At 41.1% G+C, this 18,087-nt stretch overlaps 1 protein-coding gene across 1 annotated transcript; it reads right to left on the bottom strand.

Annotated features, from left to right (window-relative positions):
* Positions 1 to 1,834: 1,834 nt before the first annotated feature.
* Positions 1,835 to 15,584, bottom strand: LOC121395205 (zinc finger protein 91-like). The gene is given in 5 exon segments (XM_041568227.1): positions 1,835 to 3,055; positions 3,140 to 3,588; positions 12,744 to 12,908; positions 13,071 to 14,393; positions 15,330 to 15,584. Coding segments are annotated over 4 exon segments (2,853 nt in total). The 5' UTR covers positions 14,248 to 14,393; positions 15,330 to 15,584; the 3' UTR covers positions 1,835 to 1,993.
* Between the last annotated feature and the right edge of the window lie 2,503 nt (positions 15,585 to 18,087).

The following is an 18,087-nucleotide window of genomic DNA, read 5'->3' as shown; positions in this document are numbered from 1 at the left end:
TAAGCAATAGAATTCTTAATGAATCAGATGAAAATTAAGTGTAGGACTGGCCAGATATGGGATGACTGTGACGTAGTTGTTCAGCTTAAATATATTGCAATATATGGACAAACAATCCCTGTTTTGTTTAAAGGGTAAGGCATTTTTTAGTAGCAGTAGCACAAAATGTCGCTGTCTTAAATATATTGATAATGGGTTGAGTGCAGAGGACTCTTGTATTTGACTATATGTATTTTGTGGTCACAGCCTCATTGCACCCCCGCCTAATGGTTTTAAATATTAGTGGTGAGCACAACTTTCCCTTGTTTGCTTCTATACAATAGACAATAGTCTGTACACTACACCCTATTGCTGTTTCTCTGAACTTTCTCGACTTAATTGGTTGCACTTTAATTTCATCTGTCATTTCCCTGATGATGTCTTAACTTGTTAACCATTTTCAGGCAAGGGTTCATATTCTGGAGTCTCACTGCAGCTCTGTTTGTTACTGGTTTACATTTTCCTGATAAAGGTCCCTGTATAGGACTGAAACGTTGGGGATTCTTCATGTATTTTCTGTTTAAATAACATTTTTTGCTATTATCCTTCACTGCTATCAAATCCTTAGACTACAGCACCTTTGTTCTTTTTTATTTTAGGTTAATTCCCCTAGAAAGTCTCACCTGGGGAATAGGAAAAAGGACTCTGTAAAGGTAATGTGAAACTGTGGAGATGTACTTTTGTGTTTGGCCAGGAATTCAGTAGGGGACCGGTAGTAGAGAGGGAAAATGACCCTTTGTATTAGTTAGAGCCCAAGTGTGGCAAGGATTTTGTTTTGTTCTATGCCTGGTGGCTCATAGGAGTCTGTACATGTGAATAATAAAATAGACTTTACCCTGTTAAAGAACTGTCTATTCATCTGATCCTGCTCAATATATCTCCAAACCCTGCCCACTAACCCAAGAGCCCCACCCCTTTTCTGACTCGTACTTTCCCACTTCTGCTTGTGTAACATTCAATACAAAGTGATATTAGCGGAACTCGGATTCTGACCCCCAATCTCACTGTGCAATACATTATTCATAAGATTTATTGCTATTTTTTGCATTTTCTTCATAATTTGGCTGTGAAAAATGTTGGTGCACTTTTTTCATCTGGGGGCTCTAAATGTCAGTTACTACGGGAACAAATGACTGTAGCCCTTGGTTGATGAAAGAAGAAAGTGAGAAAAAGAGAAGAAAAGGCTCAGTAGTTTTACACTTTATCATTTATGAAAGTCCATATATTTTATATTTAGAAAAGGGAGAGGACTGTAGAAATTGGATATTAGAAAGTGGATATTATGGGCTGACAGTGTTTATTAAATACCAGAATGTTCCATTACTACTTACTAAATGTCATCATCCCACTCCCCACACAAGTTCTTTTTGTCAACAGCCGCTTGGAGTTTCCCCAATGTATTTCCAGGGAAGTGGTAAAACAAATCTTGGTCAAGACTTATATCCCCCAGGGGCAACATCCCAGGTGGCCCCAGTGATTAGACCATTTGTCACCAGGGTTCCTGGGTGGAGGGACTGGTCAACAAATAGCCTGGACCCTTAAGATGGCCATAGACGCAAAGATCTGATCGTATGAATCGTGGGTTTGTATGATTTTTGGACCGTGTGTGTTGCGAATCCCAACATTTTTCATCCGGCGGAGATCGGTCGTTTGGTCGATCAGACAGGTTAAAAGATTTCTGTCGGCTGTGGGTAATATCTCTGCGTGTATTGCTGATCGTACGATTTTCAGTGTCAATAGATTTGGTCGGACATAACTATCGTACGATTACTGTCAGGGGCAGAACATTAGCTGATCTGTTCTTTTACTACTTTATTTGATCGGAATGGTCAGTGGCAGGTCGGGAGATGGCGGAAGTCCGATCGTATGTTGATACGTACAATCGGATCTTTGTGTCTGTGGCCAACTTTAGTCATAAAAAAAATGGCCTATCCACCCATGTATCAAAGCAGACTTATTTCCTAAATGTTTCCCCATATTCTGTGCATGTAAAAGGTTTCTCCCATTAGTGAGTTCTTTGGTGTTTTTTAAGGGTACTGCTTAGCCTGAATCTGTTCCCACATTCTCTGCACTCAAATGGTTTCTCTCCTGTGTGAATTGTTTGGTGTTTTCTAAGGGTACCACTTTCCGTGAAGCATTTCCCACATTCTGTGCACTCAAATGGTTTCTCCCCTGTGTGAATTCTTTGGTGTTTTCGAAGGGTACTGCTGTCCCTAAAACATTTTCCACATTCTGTGCACATGAATGGTTTCTCTCCCGTGTGAACTATCTGGTGTTTTGTAAGGCTCCTGCTTTCCCTGAAGCATTTCCCACATTCTTTGCACATGAATGGTTTCTCTCCCGTGTGAATTCTCAGGTGAGTATGAAGACCTTCTTCTCTTGCAAATCTTATCCCACATTCTGTGCACTCAAATGGTTTCTCCCCTGTGTGAATTATTTGGTGTTTTCTAAGGATCCTGCTTTCCCTGAAGCATTTCCCACATTCTGTGCACCCAAATGGTTTATCCCCTGTGTGAATTATTTGGTGATTTCTAAGGGTCCTGTTTTCCCTGAAGAATTTCCCACAGTCTGTGCACTTGAATAGTTTCTCCCCTGTGTGAATTATCTGGTGTATTCTAAGGCTCCTGCTTTCCCTGAAGCATATCCCACATTCTGTGCACTCAAATGGTTTCTCTCCTGTGTGAATTCCCAGGTGAGTATGAAGATTGTCTTTTCTTGCAAATCTTTTCCCACATTCTGTGCATGTAAATGGTTTCTCCTCTGTGTGGATTATCTGGTGTTTTTTAAGGGTATTGATTAACCTGAAACTTTTTCCACATTCTGTGCACACAAATGGTTTCTCTCCTGTGTGACTTCTCAGGTGATTACAAAGGAGCACTTTTGTTGCAAATCTTTTCCCACATTCTGTGCATGTAAATGGTTTCTCCTCTGTGTGGATTCTCTGGTGAATTTTAAGGGAACTGCTGTAACTGAAACTTTTCCCACATTCTGTGCATATAAATGGTTTCTTCTGTGTGTGAATTACATGGAGTTTACTAAAGTGGATTTGTGTTGTAATTGTGTCCCCACATCCTGTGGGCATGAAAGGTTTCTCCTCTATGTGAAGCCTCTGGTGTCTTTTGAGGTTTGAATTTTTGCTAAAACTTTCCCCACATTCTGTGCATGTAAATGGCTTCTCTCCTGTGTGACTTCTCATGTGACTATGAAGTTGGGGGTTTCTTGCAAATCTTTTCCCACATTCTGCGCATGGGAATGGTTTCTCCCCTGTGTGAATTATCTGGTGGCTTTTCAAGGATTTTTTTAGCCTGAAACATTTCCCACATTCTGCGCATATAAATGGTTTCTCCTCTGTGTGAAGTGTCAGGTGATTATTAAGATAGGTTTTTGTTGTAAATGTTTTACCACATTCTGCACATGGGTAAGGTTTCTCCCCTGTGTGAATTCTCTGGTGTTTTCTAAGGGTACTTGTTCTCCTGAAACTTTTCCCACATTCTGTGCACTTGTATGGTTTCTCTCCTGTGTGAATTCTCATATGAATAAGAAGGTTATCTTGTCTTGTAAATGTTTTCCCACATTCTGAGCATTCAAATTGTTTTCTTACTGAGGGGAGTTCCTTCTGGGAGTTGGGAATGTTCATTGTAATGATGGTGATTCTGAGTCTGATACAGATGTTTCTTTCCAATGTGAGGATTTGCTGGTGTTGGAGAAGTTGCACAGTCTAATGGTCTCTTGTCTTTATCCAAACAATCACAATCATTGGCTTCTGGGGCTTCTCTACCTCTTCTTTATTTGATGCAAAAAAAAAAAGGAAAACAATTTATTTAGATTATCATTCATTATAAAAATATGTATTTGGAGAAGTTGCAGAACTAATGGTCTCTTGTCTTTCTCCAAAGAGAATAATTCGCTTCTGGGGTTTCTTTACCTCTTCTTTAATTTATTCAAATTTGTAAAGGGACAAATAATTTCGAATATTCATTGTAAAAATATTTGTTATGACATTTCTGTTTTTTGGTTTCATATATATAAGTTTTTAATAGTTTGGCACTGTCATCACAATAATTATGGAGACAATTTATATATAAGTTTTACATATAGTTATTTATCCTTCCTTTATATAAGAAAGAAGCAGTCCTGTCCTGCTTTATGGCAGCTGAGATTCTAGCTATCTGTATAACAGAACATTCTGTCCCAGTGGCTGCACAGATCCTATCTGATCCCCATTGTAAGCAGCAGTCCTGTCCTGCTTTATGGCAGCTGAGATTCTAGCTATCTGTATAACAGAACATTCTGTCCCAGTGGCTGCACAGATCCTATCTGATCCCCATTGTAAGCAGCAGTCCTGTCCTGCTTTATGGCAGCTGAGATTCTAGCTATCTGTATAACAGAACATTCTGTCCCAGTGGCTGCACAGATCCTATCTGATCCCCATTGTAAGCAGCAGTCCTGTCCTGCTTTATGGCAGCTGAGATTCTATCTGTATAACAGAACATTCTGTCCCAGTGGCTGCACAGATCCTATCTGATCCCCATTGTAAGCAGCAGTCCTGTCCTGCTTTATGGCAGCTGAGATTCTAGCTATCTGTATAACAGAACATTCTGTCCCAGTGGCTGCACAGATCCTATCTGATCCCCATTGTAAGCAGCAGTCCTGTCCTGCTTTATGGCAGCTGAGATTCTAGCTATCTGTATAACAGAACATTCTGTCCCAGTGGCTGCACAGATCCTATCTGATCATTTACCTCTCACTTCCGGATTCCCTGGGACTTCCTTTTCCACAGATTCTTCCCCCAATCCTCACATCAGCTTCCCAGGCTCCTAGTGTTCTTGTCACCAGTCAGTTTGGGGCCAATTCATCCCGGGGCCAGTGGCTAGAGTCTCTGCCAGGAGCACTGCCATTCACATGTGGCAGTTTATGAGAAACAAAACTCACTGCCTGTTCTGTGTGTGTAACTGCCACAAAATGGTGATCTGGCTCCTCCCCCCAAGGAGGCAGGAGCTTCATGGTCCTAGTGCTGGTGGGATTTCCCAGTATTCAAATAACTTGCTCCTCTCAGTTGTGTGTCCCACTATGTGACCATGTGACTAACATTACATTGCTGAGATGTTGGTGTCATTATCAGGAATGTATCTGTAGGGCATCACAGAGAGATAGGAAAAGTTTAATAATCAAATAAACTCTCCCTTAAATGACAAGTAAACCCAAAAATAACATTTCATAACAAGTCACATAGTTCAGCTGCTGATCTGATATAAACTTACCCTCCATCTCCATTGCTGGTTCTGAGACAGAGAGGGGCAATTAGAAATCATAGAGCCCCATACAACATAATTTCAGAGCCCACTGGGCCCATCCCAGTCCCTAAGCCCCACCCCTAAGGTTGCCACCTGGCCAGTTAAAATACTGCTGGATGCCAATGGTATTTATTGGGCAAAACCACAAAAATATAGGAGGGCTGGTATTTTTTTCCAAAAAAGGTGGAAACCTTACCCACCCCAGATCCCAGCCAGGACACACTACAGTAAAAAGACCACACAGACATCAGTGCTGAAAATGGTAAACCCCCTACACACATTATAAAAACCCATTGATGGTCAGGGCCCCCTTATAAGTTAAACAAAAACTGTGGCACCAGGGCCCCCATAAAAGTTTTTTTTTAAAAAAAACAAATTGGTGGTTAGGGCCCCCTTACAAGTTAAAAAAATATAATTGGTGACCACGGGCCTCCTACAAGTTAAAAAAAAAGAAACATTGGCACCAAATCATTGGTGGTCAGGGCCCCCTTTATGTAAAAAAAGAAATGTTGATGCCAGGGCACCCTATAAAAGTTTTTTTTAAAAAAAAACATCGGTGCCAAGGCCGCCCTTACAAGTTTAAAAGAAACATTTGAGCCCCAGAGAATATTAATGACAGGGTCCTATGGAGTATTAAAAATAATACATTGGTGGCCAGGGGATTAATAAAATGTAAAAAAAGAAAAGACATTGGTGTCAGTAGGACTGTACTCTTGGTTTCGGGACTTCAGGATCGGCTGTTTGGTACTTCGGCTCTTTGGCAGTTCAGGACTACAGAAGATGTGGCACGGCTTTGGTGCTGTCAAGAGGGGCCTAGATATTTCAAAAAGTGCAGCACAACCGGACCCCCCTTTAGGCCGGGCCTCATACAATAGTACCCCCTGATGTGACTCTGGGTGTAGTTTAAGCTGTGCTCCCTGGAAATCAGCTGGGTGGCATGGCACCCCTAATATTTTTCTGCTCTAGGCCCGGGCCCCTGTCGCCTCGGCCCACAAATATATTTCACTCCAAAGAACCATATCAATCGTCCAGTCATCTTTTTATTGTGTATTGTACTAACCACTGATAAGATGTCTAAATGATTGACTTGGTTCTATGGAGTGAGGTACATTACTGATTTGTACATATGGACTGGCTCGATGGAACCTCTACTCACCCACTTTCCATTTTACATGTATTAGAGGCCTTAGAGCAGGGGTCCCCAACCTTTTTCATCCGTGAGCAACATTCAGATGTAAAAAGAGTTGGGGAGCAACACAAGCATGAAACAATTTCCTGGGTGGTGCCAAATAAGTGCTGTGATTGGCTATTGATATCCCCTATGTGGACTGGCAGCTTATGGGAGGCTCTGTTTGGCAGTACATCTGTTTTTATGCAACCAAAACTTGCCTCCAAGCCTAGAATTCAAAAATAAGCCCCTTCTTTGAGGCCAATGAGAGCAACATCCAAGGGGTTGGAGAGCACCATGTTGCTCACGAGCTACTGGTTGGGGATCACTGCCTTAGAGAGTAAGGGAAGGAGCCTACTTGTGACTATAGTGTATATAGTGTATAAAGTGTATATAGTGTATATAATGTATATAGACAATAAAATCCAACCTTGCGGCACTCAGATCATGAGAGATGACTTACCAACTATTGAGGCTTTTCATGATTCACCCCTCATGTCATATAAGAAAAATCGAACCATTGGATCCATATTGGTCAAGTCAGATATAGGGGGAAAACAGCTAAAACAAGGTGCACTACGTCCAAAAAATAATGGCACTTTCCCCTGTTTATCTTGTAACTGTTGCTCCAACTGTCAAAAGGGAGACACATTATATCACCCCCGGAAAGGGAACCCGATCAAGATCAGGGGATAGTATACATGTACATCAGGGCCGGACTGAGAATTAAAATAGGCCCTGGCATTTCAGGTACACAGAGGCCCAATCAGCCCACATAGAGGCCCAAACAGCCCCCACCAGCCCACTAAATACTGACTTTCTATGGGACCTTATAGCAGCCCCTCTGGCATTTGCCAGAACCCACAGATTGCCAGTCTGGGCCTGATGTACATCTACTTTTGTGGCATATGTTATAAGATGCCCGTGCGGATATTTATATGTGGGACAAACCACACGAATGATAAGAGATAGAATCAGGGAGCACAAATCTGCCATTAGATTAAACAAGGTGGAGCAGGCGGTTGAATGTCATTTTACCGAGAAAGGCCATGGGGTTCAACAACTTAAATTCCAGGTTATAGATAATGTTCCGATATTCCGTAGAGGAGGTGATAGAAATAAAGAATGACTTAAAAAAGAAGCCTGGTGGATACGGTATTTAGAAATAATGAAACCCCATGGCCTCAATCGGGAATATGATTTATACTCCATATTCCGGTAAAATTGTTTTTAATTTTGATTTTACAGATATTGGGACACAAAAATCGTCTTGATAATTAGTGGACAGAATTGTTCCACCAACTAAAATGTGAATATTTGAAAATGTATCTGTACTATAATGCTTTTCCAGTATTTTGCCATAAGATGGCGCTATGATATATAGTATAAAATGTTTCAACATGTGTGTAACATTAGCTTGATAAAGGGCCATTGTTTGGCTTGAAACGTTGTAACTGTCCTGATCATTAAGCCTAAGAAAAGCAAAATAAAGGCTTTTTAAACAGATATTCCTGTTGGTGATGTCTGCTACAGTGTGTGTGGCACTCAGATGAAATACCTAAAGAAAAGTCCTCCTTAGTCTATCCGGACTATGTGATCCCCCATACGGTATCTCACTCTACTGCAAATTCACGTAAATAAAAGTTCTTTTATCCTTAACCAGAAACTGAGTTTATTTATTTAAAAGGACATCCACAATGGAGAGCATAGAGAACATATAGAACAAAGGATAGCATTATACTCACAGCACCAGAGAACACTTGATCCCTGCAGGCAAGGGAACAGTTACAGCAGTAGTTAAAGTAAAGTAGGTTGATACCAATTACACCATTACCTGCCTGTGCCACTGCTTCTGTCCCGATTAGAAGCCAAATATCTGTAGTTTCTGTGAGAGTTGTGGACAAATCAGGCTCAAAACCGCAGATACTTTGCTGCAAGGTTTATTAAACACAACATGTTTCGAGCATTGTGGCTCTTTGTCAAGTGTTCACAGGTGCACATCGTACAAAAAACTTTAAATACATTAGACTCCTCCCCTCCACCATCATTGGTAGACAAATTAACTTCACCCAATGGTTAAAAAGTGGTTAAAAGTAATTAAAAGACAAGGTCATCAGAGGTTACTGCTTCGGGGGTTTATTCGCCTAACCTCCATCAGTCCAATCCTTTTTGTGTCAAATTGGTGTCCCCTCCATCTGTGCCAAGTGTCCATTATTAAAAGTCCATATTAAAGTGTCCAAGTTAAAATCCAGGTTATTACACTTTACCCCTTTGTACTGCAATGAAGCCTACAATAAAGAGTCCAAAATTGCTTCAAGTATTCACTTAAGTGATCATTCATTTTATATACTGTAAACAGAGCACACGATAAGCACAAATACATCATATTTACTATTTTGCTTTTCATTTAATTTACCTGCCTTTATAGCGACATTGCCCAGTTTCTCTTACCACTCTGTAGTGCTGTAACTGTAGATTCTTATTTCTATTCTACTCTGTATCTAAGGGCAGCCGCATATCTCTAGAAAGGATACAAAGTTATATTAGTACACAGGGATAGCAACATAGTATACACATTTGGGTTAACACTTATAGAAAACTTGCAACACTCCATTGGTCGTTCATACCTGCTGGGGCTAAACTGTTCAGTTTCTTTATCCAAACTGCTTCCCTCTGTAATAATAGTTTTCTAACATCCCCTCCTCTTTGTGGTGGCTCTACCACCTCTAACACCAACCATTTTAACTGGGACACGTGATGTTTATTTATGTTAAAGTGTCGTGATACCGGGGTATCATTTGCCGTGCCATTTTTAAAGTTACGAATGTCCCCTTTATGCTCCTTTATTCTCTCTTTCACCTTAACTACAGCAGTAGTTAAGCAGCAATTCAGCTTTCAGCCTTCTCCCTAAGTGGAACCCAGGAGACCTACTAGATCCCTGCATCTGGAGCCTTGAGCTGCTCAACTAAATAACCTGTCACTTCTAGAGTGATCTATGAATGAGTATAGCTATGCACTTTACTAGGGCCGAAGCGCCTAGGTTCTACTACCCATTCCCTTCCTGCCTGCTGGGTAAGGGCTAAAGTAATGGACCCAGACCGCATGGTTACTTAGTAGGGATGCACCGAATCCACTTTTTTGGATTCGGCCGAACCCCCGAATCCTTCGTGAAAGATTCGGCCGAATACCGAACCGAATCCGAACCCTAATTTGCATATGCAAATTAGGGGCGGGAAGGGGAAAACATTTTTTACTTCCTTGTTCTCTGACAAAAAGTCACGCAATTTCCCTCCCCGCTCCTAATTTGCATATGCAAATTAGGATTCGGATTCGGTTCGGCCGGGTAGAAGGATTCGGCCGAATCCGAATCCTGCTGAAAAAGGCCGAATCCTGGCCGAATCCCGAACCGAATCCTGGATTCGGTGCATCCCTATTACTTAGACCTTTATACTATAACACAGTGCCATCTAAGTACACTGTGAGAACTACAGGGGCTTATATAAGCAGAGCTACAACACAGGTCCCCATTAGGACCCATTTAGGTGTCCATAATACTAAGGATTTGCCTGCCAATATTATGTGAGGGTGTCTAAATGATCACATCCCTACATTAGTACAAAATCTAACACTAATTTCCCTCAAGTATTCACACCAATCTCTAATAATAATATTGGTGGCCATCAGTACTTCCCAATCGGTAGGATATTATATAGGAAGAGTTACTTTTATCCCAACAGACTGCATATGTCGAACTTAAATTATCAACAATTCCAGAAGTAGATCCCTCCATATATAACATGTCAGTTTGGAAAAGAGGAACCAAAGAGTGATCCAAACTCCTCTGTCTCCAAAGATTGGGAAGTCGTCCAGTAAAATCCGCTATAGGTCCACACGTTTCACTCCATCCAGAGGCGATTGTGGCGCTCTCTGCACTAGCGAACCTGAATTTCCCAGTTAAAACCCAAAAGTTCAGCTCTTAAAGTTACAAGAGGTGGCTTTTTGCCTTCTGCTTTTAGAGATTAGGAACGCAGCAGTAGTTGACACTTTGGGATCACTGTAATTAATGTTTATGATATCTATTATTTTAGATATACGAATACCACCTGCAGATATCCCCTTTCTGCTATATGGATTGATGATGTTGTAAACAAGATTTCTACAGAATTAATATGTTTGATTTGCCCATTCCCTTCCCCTTTAGATTGTACGCTCTTTTGCACAGGGCCTTCCCCGCCTTTTGTACCGGTACTGGTTGTGATCTATGTAACACTGTGGGGCAAATATATCAAGGGTCGAATTGAAAATTTGAATTTCTAATTTTTGAGTTTTTTTATGGCCAAAACCGTCGAATATGACTAGAGAATTGTTAAATTTTGTTTTGAGGTTTTTTTTAAAAAAAATTTGAATTCTATTTTTGAGATCTATCATACTCTTGAAGAACTCAAATTTGAATATTCGCCACCTAAATCCTGCTGAATTGCTGTTTTAGTCAATGGGAGACATTCTTGGATCAATTTGGAGTGTGGGTGTGGACTCAAAGGACATGAAACTTTAGGTATTTTCCAGGTTTGGTGATATCTTTAAAAGAACGAGAGCAACGGGAACATCATGTGATTGATGAGTTTACAGTGGCCTTGAGAAAGCTCTGAGGGCGAAGGGAAACACGTGTTCGCTTGTACTGGACGACTTCCTAATTGGTGGAGATGGAGGAGCGCGCCGGATTACAGCAGACGTTTGCATCATACTAGACTGTAACTATGGACTTCAGGTAGATCAGTTGCACCAGGTTTGGTACTAGACTCTTTCTCCCCATCACACTCACCGGAATCGTTTACTGCAGGAGTGGTAAGAACGATTGTTTTTATCAGAAGTCGGGGTGAACATTTCAGGGGAATTGCTTTTAAATGATGTACTAATAAATAGGGATGCACCGAATCCAGGATTTGGTTCGGGATTCGACCAGGATTCGGCCTTTTTCAGCAGGATTCGGATTCGGCAGAATCCTTCTGCCCCGGCCGAACCGAATCCAAATCCTAATTTGCATATGCAAATTAGGGGTGGGGAGGGAAATTGCGTGACTTTTTGTCAGAAAACCAGGAAGTAAAAAATGTTTTCCCCTTCTCACCCCTAATGTGCATATGCAAATTAGGGTTCCGATTCGGTATTCGGCCGAATCTTTCACGAAGGATTCGGGGGTTCGGCCGAATCCAAAAAAGTGGATTCGGTGCATCCCTACTAATAAATCTTGATTTATTTCCTTTATATGAATATGTGATAGAGTGAACGACCGCCCGGGGGATCACATAGCCCAGATAACATAAGGGAGACTTTTATTTAGTTATTTGATGTGAGTGCTGTCAGGTTGGACTTTTTCATCTCTATAAAGTCTATACAATGTTTATATTGTTCCAATGGAGCACCAGCCCAGACAGTGCCGGAGAAGGATGTGTGAACCCCCCAACTGCAATAACTATTTAAGGAGCCTACCCATGTGTTACTGCTGGTAAGGCTAGTGGCCAGTGGTTTGTCAGAACTCGGGGTTCTCTGCCTGACTGAAAGTAATACACAGATCTATACACCCCCATATTTACATTTAATTGCATTTTACTTTATTTGACTTAATCCTGTGCACCCTCATCAAACTAACAGATCTGACTGTGTATCACTATGTTCATTCAGCCAAGTCTCCACATGTAATAAAAGTGAAGCGGGTGTATGAAATCTGCTCTGAAGGTTGATTGGTTGATGAAAGATGAAAGAGAGAAAAGAGAAGATTCAGTAGTTTTAATAAAGTCCACATATTTTATATTTACAATAGGGGGAAGTTTGTAAAAATTGGTTATTAAAAAGTGGATATTATGGGCTGACAGTGTTTATTAAATACCAGAATGTTCCATTACTACTTACTAAATGTCATCATCCCACTCCCCACACAAGTTCTTTTTGTCAACAGCCGCTTGGAGTTTCCCCAATGTATTTCCAGGGAAGTGGTAAAACAAATCTTGGTTAAGACTTATATCCCCCAGGGGCAACATCCCAGGTGGCCCCACTGATTAGACCATTTGTCACCAGGGTTCCTGGGTGGAGGGCCCGGCCAACAAATAGCCTGGACCCTTAGTCATAAAAAAATGGCCCATGCCCCCATGTATCAAAGCAGCCTTCTTTCCTAAATGTGTCCCCATATTCTGTGCATGTAAAAGGTTTTTCCTCTGTGTGAATTCTTTGGTGTTTTTTAAGGGTACTGCTTTCCCTGAAACTTTTCCCACACTCTGTGCACTCAAATGGTTTCTCCCCTGTGTGAATTAGTTGCTGTTTTCTAAGGCTTAACCTGAAGCATTTCCCACATTCTGTGCAGGTGAATGGTTTCTCTCCCGTCTGAATTCTCAGGTGAGTATGAAGACCTTCTTCTCTTGCAAATCGTATCCCACATTATGTGCACTCGAATGGTTTCTCCCTTGTGTGAATTAGTTGGTGTATTCTAAGGCTCCTGCTTTCCCTGAAGCATTTCCCACATTCTGTGCACTCAAATGGTTTCTCCCCTGTGTGAATTAGTTGCTGTTTTCTAAGGCTTAACCTGAAGCATTTCCCACATTCTGTGCAGCTGAATGGTTTCTCTCCCGTCTGAATTCTCAGGTGAGTATGAAGACCTTCTTCTCTTGCAAATCGTATCCCACATTATGTGCACTCGAATGGTTTCTCCCTTGTGTGAATTAGTTGGTGTATTCTAAGGCTCCTGCTTTCCCTGAAGCATTTCCCACATTCCGTGCACTCAAATGGTTTCTCTCCTGTGTGAATTCCCAGGTGAGTATGAAGATTGTCTTTTCTTGCAAATCTTTTCCCACATTCTGTGCATGTAAATGGTTTCTCCTCTGTGTGGATTCTCTGGTGTTTTTTAAGGGTATTGATTAACCTGAAACTTTTTCCACATTCTGTGCACACAAATGGTTTCTCCCCTGTGTGACTTCTCAGGTGATAACAAAGGAGCACTTTTGTTGCAAATCTTTTCCCACATTCTGTGCATGTAAATGGTTTCTCCTCTGTGTGGATTCTCTGGTGAATTTTAAGGGAACTGCTGTAGCTGAAACTTTTCCCACATTCTGTGCATATAAATGGTTTCTTCTGTGTGTGAATTACATGGAGTTTACTAAAGTGGATTTGTGTTGTAATTGTGTCCCCACATCCTGTGGGTGTGAAAGGTTTCTCCCTTGTGTGAAGCCTCTGGTGTCTTCTGAAGTTTGAATTTCGGCTAAAACTTTCCCCACATTCTGTGCATTTAAACGGCTTCTCTCCTGTGTGACTTCTCATGTGAATGGGAAGTTGGTATTTTCTAGCAAATCTTTTCCCACATTCTGTGCAAGTGAAAGGTTTCTCTCCTGTGTGAATTATCTGGTGGCTTTTTAAGGATTTTTTTCGCCTGAAACATTTCCCACATTCTGCGCATATAAATGGTTTCTCCTCTGTGTGAAGTGTCAGGTGTTTATTAAGATAGGATTTTGTTGTAAAATTTTTACCACATTCTGCACATGGGTAAGGTTTCCCCCCTGTGTGAGTTCTCTGGTGTTTCCTAAGGGTAGTTGTTCTCCTGAAACTTTTCCCACATTCTGTGCACTTGTATGGTTTCTCTCCTGTGTGAATTCTCATATGAATAAGAAGGTTATATTGTCTTGTAAATGTTTTCCCACATTCTGAGCATTTGAATTGTTTTCTTACTGAGGGAAGTTCCTTCTGGGAGTTGGGAATGTTCATTGTAATGATGGTGATTCTGAGTCTGATACAGATGTTTCTTTCCAATGTGAGGATTTGCTGGTGTTGGAGAAGTTGCACAGTCTAATGGTCTCTTGTCTTTATCCAAACAATCACAATCATTGGCTTCTGGGGCTTCTCTTCCTCTTCTTTATTTGATGCAAAAAAAGGAAAACAATTTATTTAGATTATTATTCATTATAAAAATATGTATTTGGAGAAGTTGCACAACTAATGGCCTCTTGTCTTTCTCCAAAGAGAATAATTCGCTTCTGGGGTTTCTTTACCTCTTCTTTCATATATTCAAATTTGTAAAGGGACAAAAAAAAATGTAGAATATTCTTTGTAAAAATATAAGTTATGACATTTGTGTTTTGGTTTCATACATCCGTCAAATAAGTTATTGTAATAGTCATCACAATAATTATGGTGACAATGTATCAAAAAGAAAAAAATAATAATATAGAAGCAGTCCTGTCCTGCTTTATGGCAGCTGAGATTCTAGCTATCTGTATAACAGAACATTCTGTCCCAGTGGCTGCACAGATCCTATCTGATCCCCATTGTAAGCAGCAGTCCTGTCCTGCTTTATGGCAGCTGAGATTCTAGCTATCTGTATAACAGAACATTCTGTCCCAGTGGCTGCACAGATCCTATCTGATCCCCATTGTAAGCAGCAGTCCTGTCCTGCTTTATGGCAGCTGAGATTCTAGCTATCTGTATAACAGAGCATTCTGTCCCAGTGGCTGCACAGATCCTATCTGATCCCCATTGTAAGCAGCAGTCCTGTCCTGCTTTATGGCAGCTGAGATTCTAGCTATCTGTATAACAGAACATTCTGTCCCAGTGGCTGCACAGATCCTATCTGATCCCCATTGTAAGCAGCAGTCCTGTCCTGCTTTATGGCAGCTGAGATTCTAGCTATCAGTATAACAGAACATTCTGTCCCAGTGGCTGCACAGATCCTATCTGATCCCCATTGTAAGCAGCAGTCCTGTCCTGCTTTATGGCAGCTGAGATTCTAGCTATCTGTATAACAGAACATTCTGTCCCAGTGGCTGCACAGATCCTACCTGATCATTTACCTCTCACTTCCCGATTCCCTGGGACTTCCTTTTCCACAGATTCTTCCCCCAATCCTCACATCAGCTTCCCAGGCTCCTAGTGTTCTTGTCACCAGTCAGTTTGGGGCCAATTCATCCCGGGGCCAGTGGCTAGAGTCTCTGCCAGGAGCACTGCCATTCACATGTGGCAGTTTATGACAAACAAAACTCACTGCCTGTTCTGTGTGTGTAACTGCCACAAAATGCTGCTCTGGCCCCTCCCCCATACAGACAGGAGCTTCATGGTCCTAGTGCTGCTTGGATTTCCCAGTATTCAAATGACTTGCTCCTCTCAGTTGTCTCACACTATGTGACCATGTGACTAACATTACATTGCTGAGATGTTGGTGTCATTATCAGCAATGTATCTGTAGGACATCATAGAGAGATAGGAAAAGTGTAATAAACTCTCCCTTAAATGACAAGTCAACCCAAAAATAACATTTTATAACAACTCACAGAGTTCAGCTGCTGATCTGATATAAACTTACCCTCCCTCTCCATTGCTGGTTCTGAGACAGAGAGGGACAATTAGAAATCCCAATACAACAAACCTTAAAAGTTTTTTTCTTTTAAAAACTTTGGCACCAGGCCCCCCCCCCTTTATAATTTAAAAAGAAACATTTGAGCCCCAGAGAATATTTGGTGGCAGAGGCCTACAGAGTTTTAAAATAATACATTGGTGACTAGGGGTTTAATAAAATAAAAAACACACATTGGTGTTCAGTGGAATTGAACTCGTGGCTTCAGGACTTCAACTTCGACTCCTTTTGTGACTTCTGCTATTTGACTCTTTGACAGTTCAAGAAAGATGTGGCACAGCTTTGGTGCCGTCAAGGAGGGCCCGACTATTTTGAAAAGTGCAGCAAAGCTGGGCCCCCCTGCCTCGTACAGTAGCACCCGTGATGGAGGCCCTGGGTGTAGTGTGATATATTTCCCTCCAAAGAAAGATGTCAATCGTCCAGCCATCTTTTTATTGAGTATTGTACTAACCACTCAAAAGATGTCTAAGTGATTGGCTTGGTACATTACTGATTTGTACATATGGACTGGCTCGATGGAGCCTCTACTCCAGGAGGGCCCGAACTTTACTTAGGCAAGGTCTACTTTTAGTGATATTGTCCCATTATGCTCTACATCCATAAAATCTTTGTTATCATTCTGTTCCATGGAAAATATTACTTAAATATTGATTTATGAGAAAATGTATACAATGGAACCTCAATTTTACATCCTCTGATTTTAAGTTTTCCATTATTTTTTTGTGGTCCCATCTATATATTATGCTTAAAACATTTACATTTTCCTGGATTTTACACCATTTTTTTCTGGTCCCCTGAAAAACATAAAATGGGGGTTCTACTGTATTGTTATATTTAAACATATATTTGTTATGTAACCTTAGCATAATAATTAACTGAATGAAAAGAATGAAACAGGAGGGGGATTTAGACAAGTTGTTTGTTGACAGTTTCTTGAGATCTACTGATCACCAACTAAAGATCTACTGGTAGATCCCCATCTACCTTTTGGGAACCCCTGCTCTACTCTGTATGAAGATCCCTAACATTGGATTGACAATGTATTAGAGGCCTTAGAGAGTAATGGAAGGAGCCTACCTTTGTATATAGTATATATAGCAGTGATCCCCAACTAGTAGCTCGTGAGTAACATGTTGCTCTCCGACCCCTTGGATGTTGCTCCCAGTGGCCTCAAAGCAGGTGATTATTTTTGAATTCCAGGCTTGGAGACAAGTTTTGGTTGTATAAAAACCAGGTGCCAAACAGAGCCTCAATGTAGGTTGACAATCCAAATAGGGGCTACAACATGGCCAATCACAGCCCTTATTTGGCACCCCAGTAACATTTTTCATGCTTGTGTTGCTCCCCAACTCCTTTTACTTCTGAATGTTGCTCACGGGTTCTAAAGGTTGGGGATCCCTGATCTATAGTGTATATAATGTATATAGACAAAAAGTCCAACCTTGCGGCACTCAGATCAAATAGCTAAAGAAAAGTCCTCCTTAGTCTATCCGGGCCATGTGATCCCCCATACGGTATCTCACTCTTCTGCAAATTCATGTAAATAAAGGTCAAGATTTATTAGTACAATAAATTCCCCTAAAATATTCACCCCAATCTCTAATAATAATATTGGTGGCCACCAGTACTTCCCAATCGGTAGGATATTATATAAGAAAAGTTATTTTTATGACATCAGACTGCATTTGTACAACTTAAATTATAAGCAATTCCAGAAGTAGATCCCTCCATATATAATATGTCCGTTTGGAGAAGAGGAACCAAAGAGTGATCCAAACTCCTCTGTCCCCACAGTCGTCCAGTAAAATCCGCTTTAGGCCAATGCATGTTTCACTCCACCCTCAGAACTTTCTCAAGGCCACTGTAAACTCATTAATCACACGACGCTCACATCACACCCCTTCTTTTAATGATATCACCAACCCGGAACATACCTAAAGTTTCATGCCTTATGAGTCCACACCTACACATATCTACACATGCGCCTAAGAACTCATGGAAGTAGACAGACGTCATTAGTCCAATATAAAAAAAAAAAAAGATTGAATCTGCTGGAATCTGATATACAACATCATAGATCCATACATTGTCGGACTGGAATACCATCGGCCCACCAGAAAACCTTAGGTTGAGGGCCCACTTTCCAAACTTTTATATCTCCTCTCCTCACTCAACCTCTTTATTACCCTAGTCTCTTT

The sequence above is a fragment of the Xenopus laevis genome, chromosome 6S, assembly GCF_017654675.1.
Source record: "Xenopus laevis strain J_2021 chromosome 6S, Xenopus_laevis_v10.1, whole genome shotgun sequence".
Taxonomy (NCBI): domain Eukaryota; kingdom Metazoa; phylum Chordata; class Amphibia; order Anura; family Pipidae; genus Xenopus; species Xenopus laevis.
The sequence above is the reverse complement of the archived record's forward strand: the minus strand, read 5'-3'. Positions and strand labels throughout refer to the sequence as shown.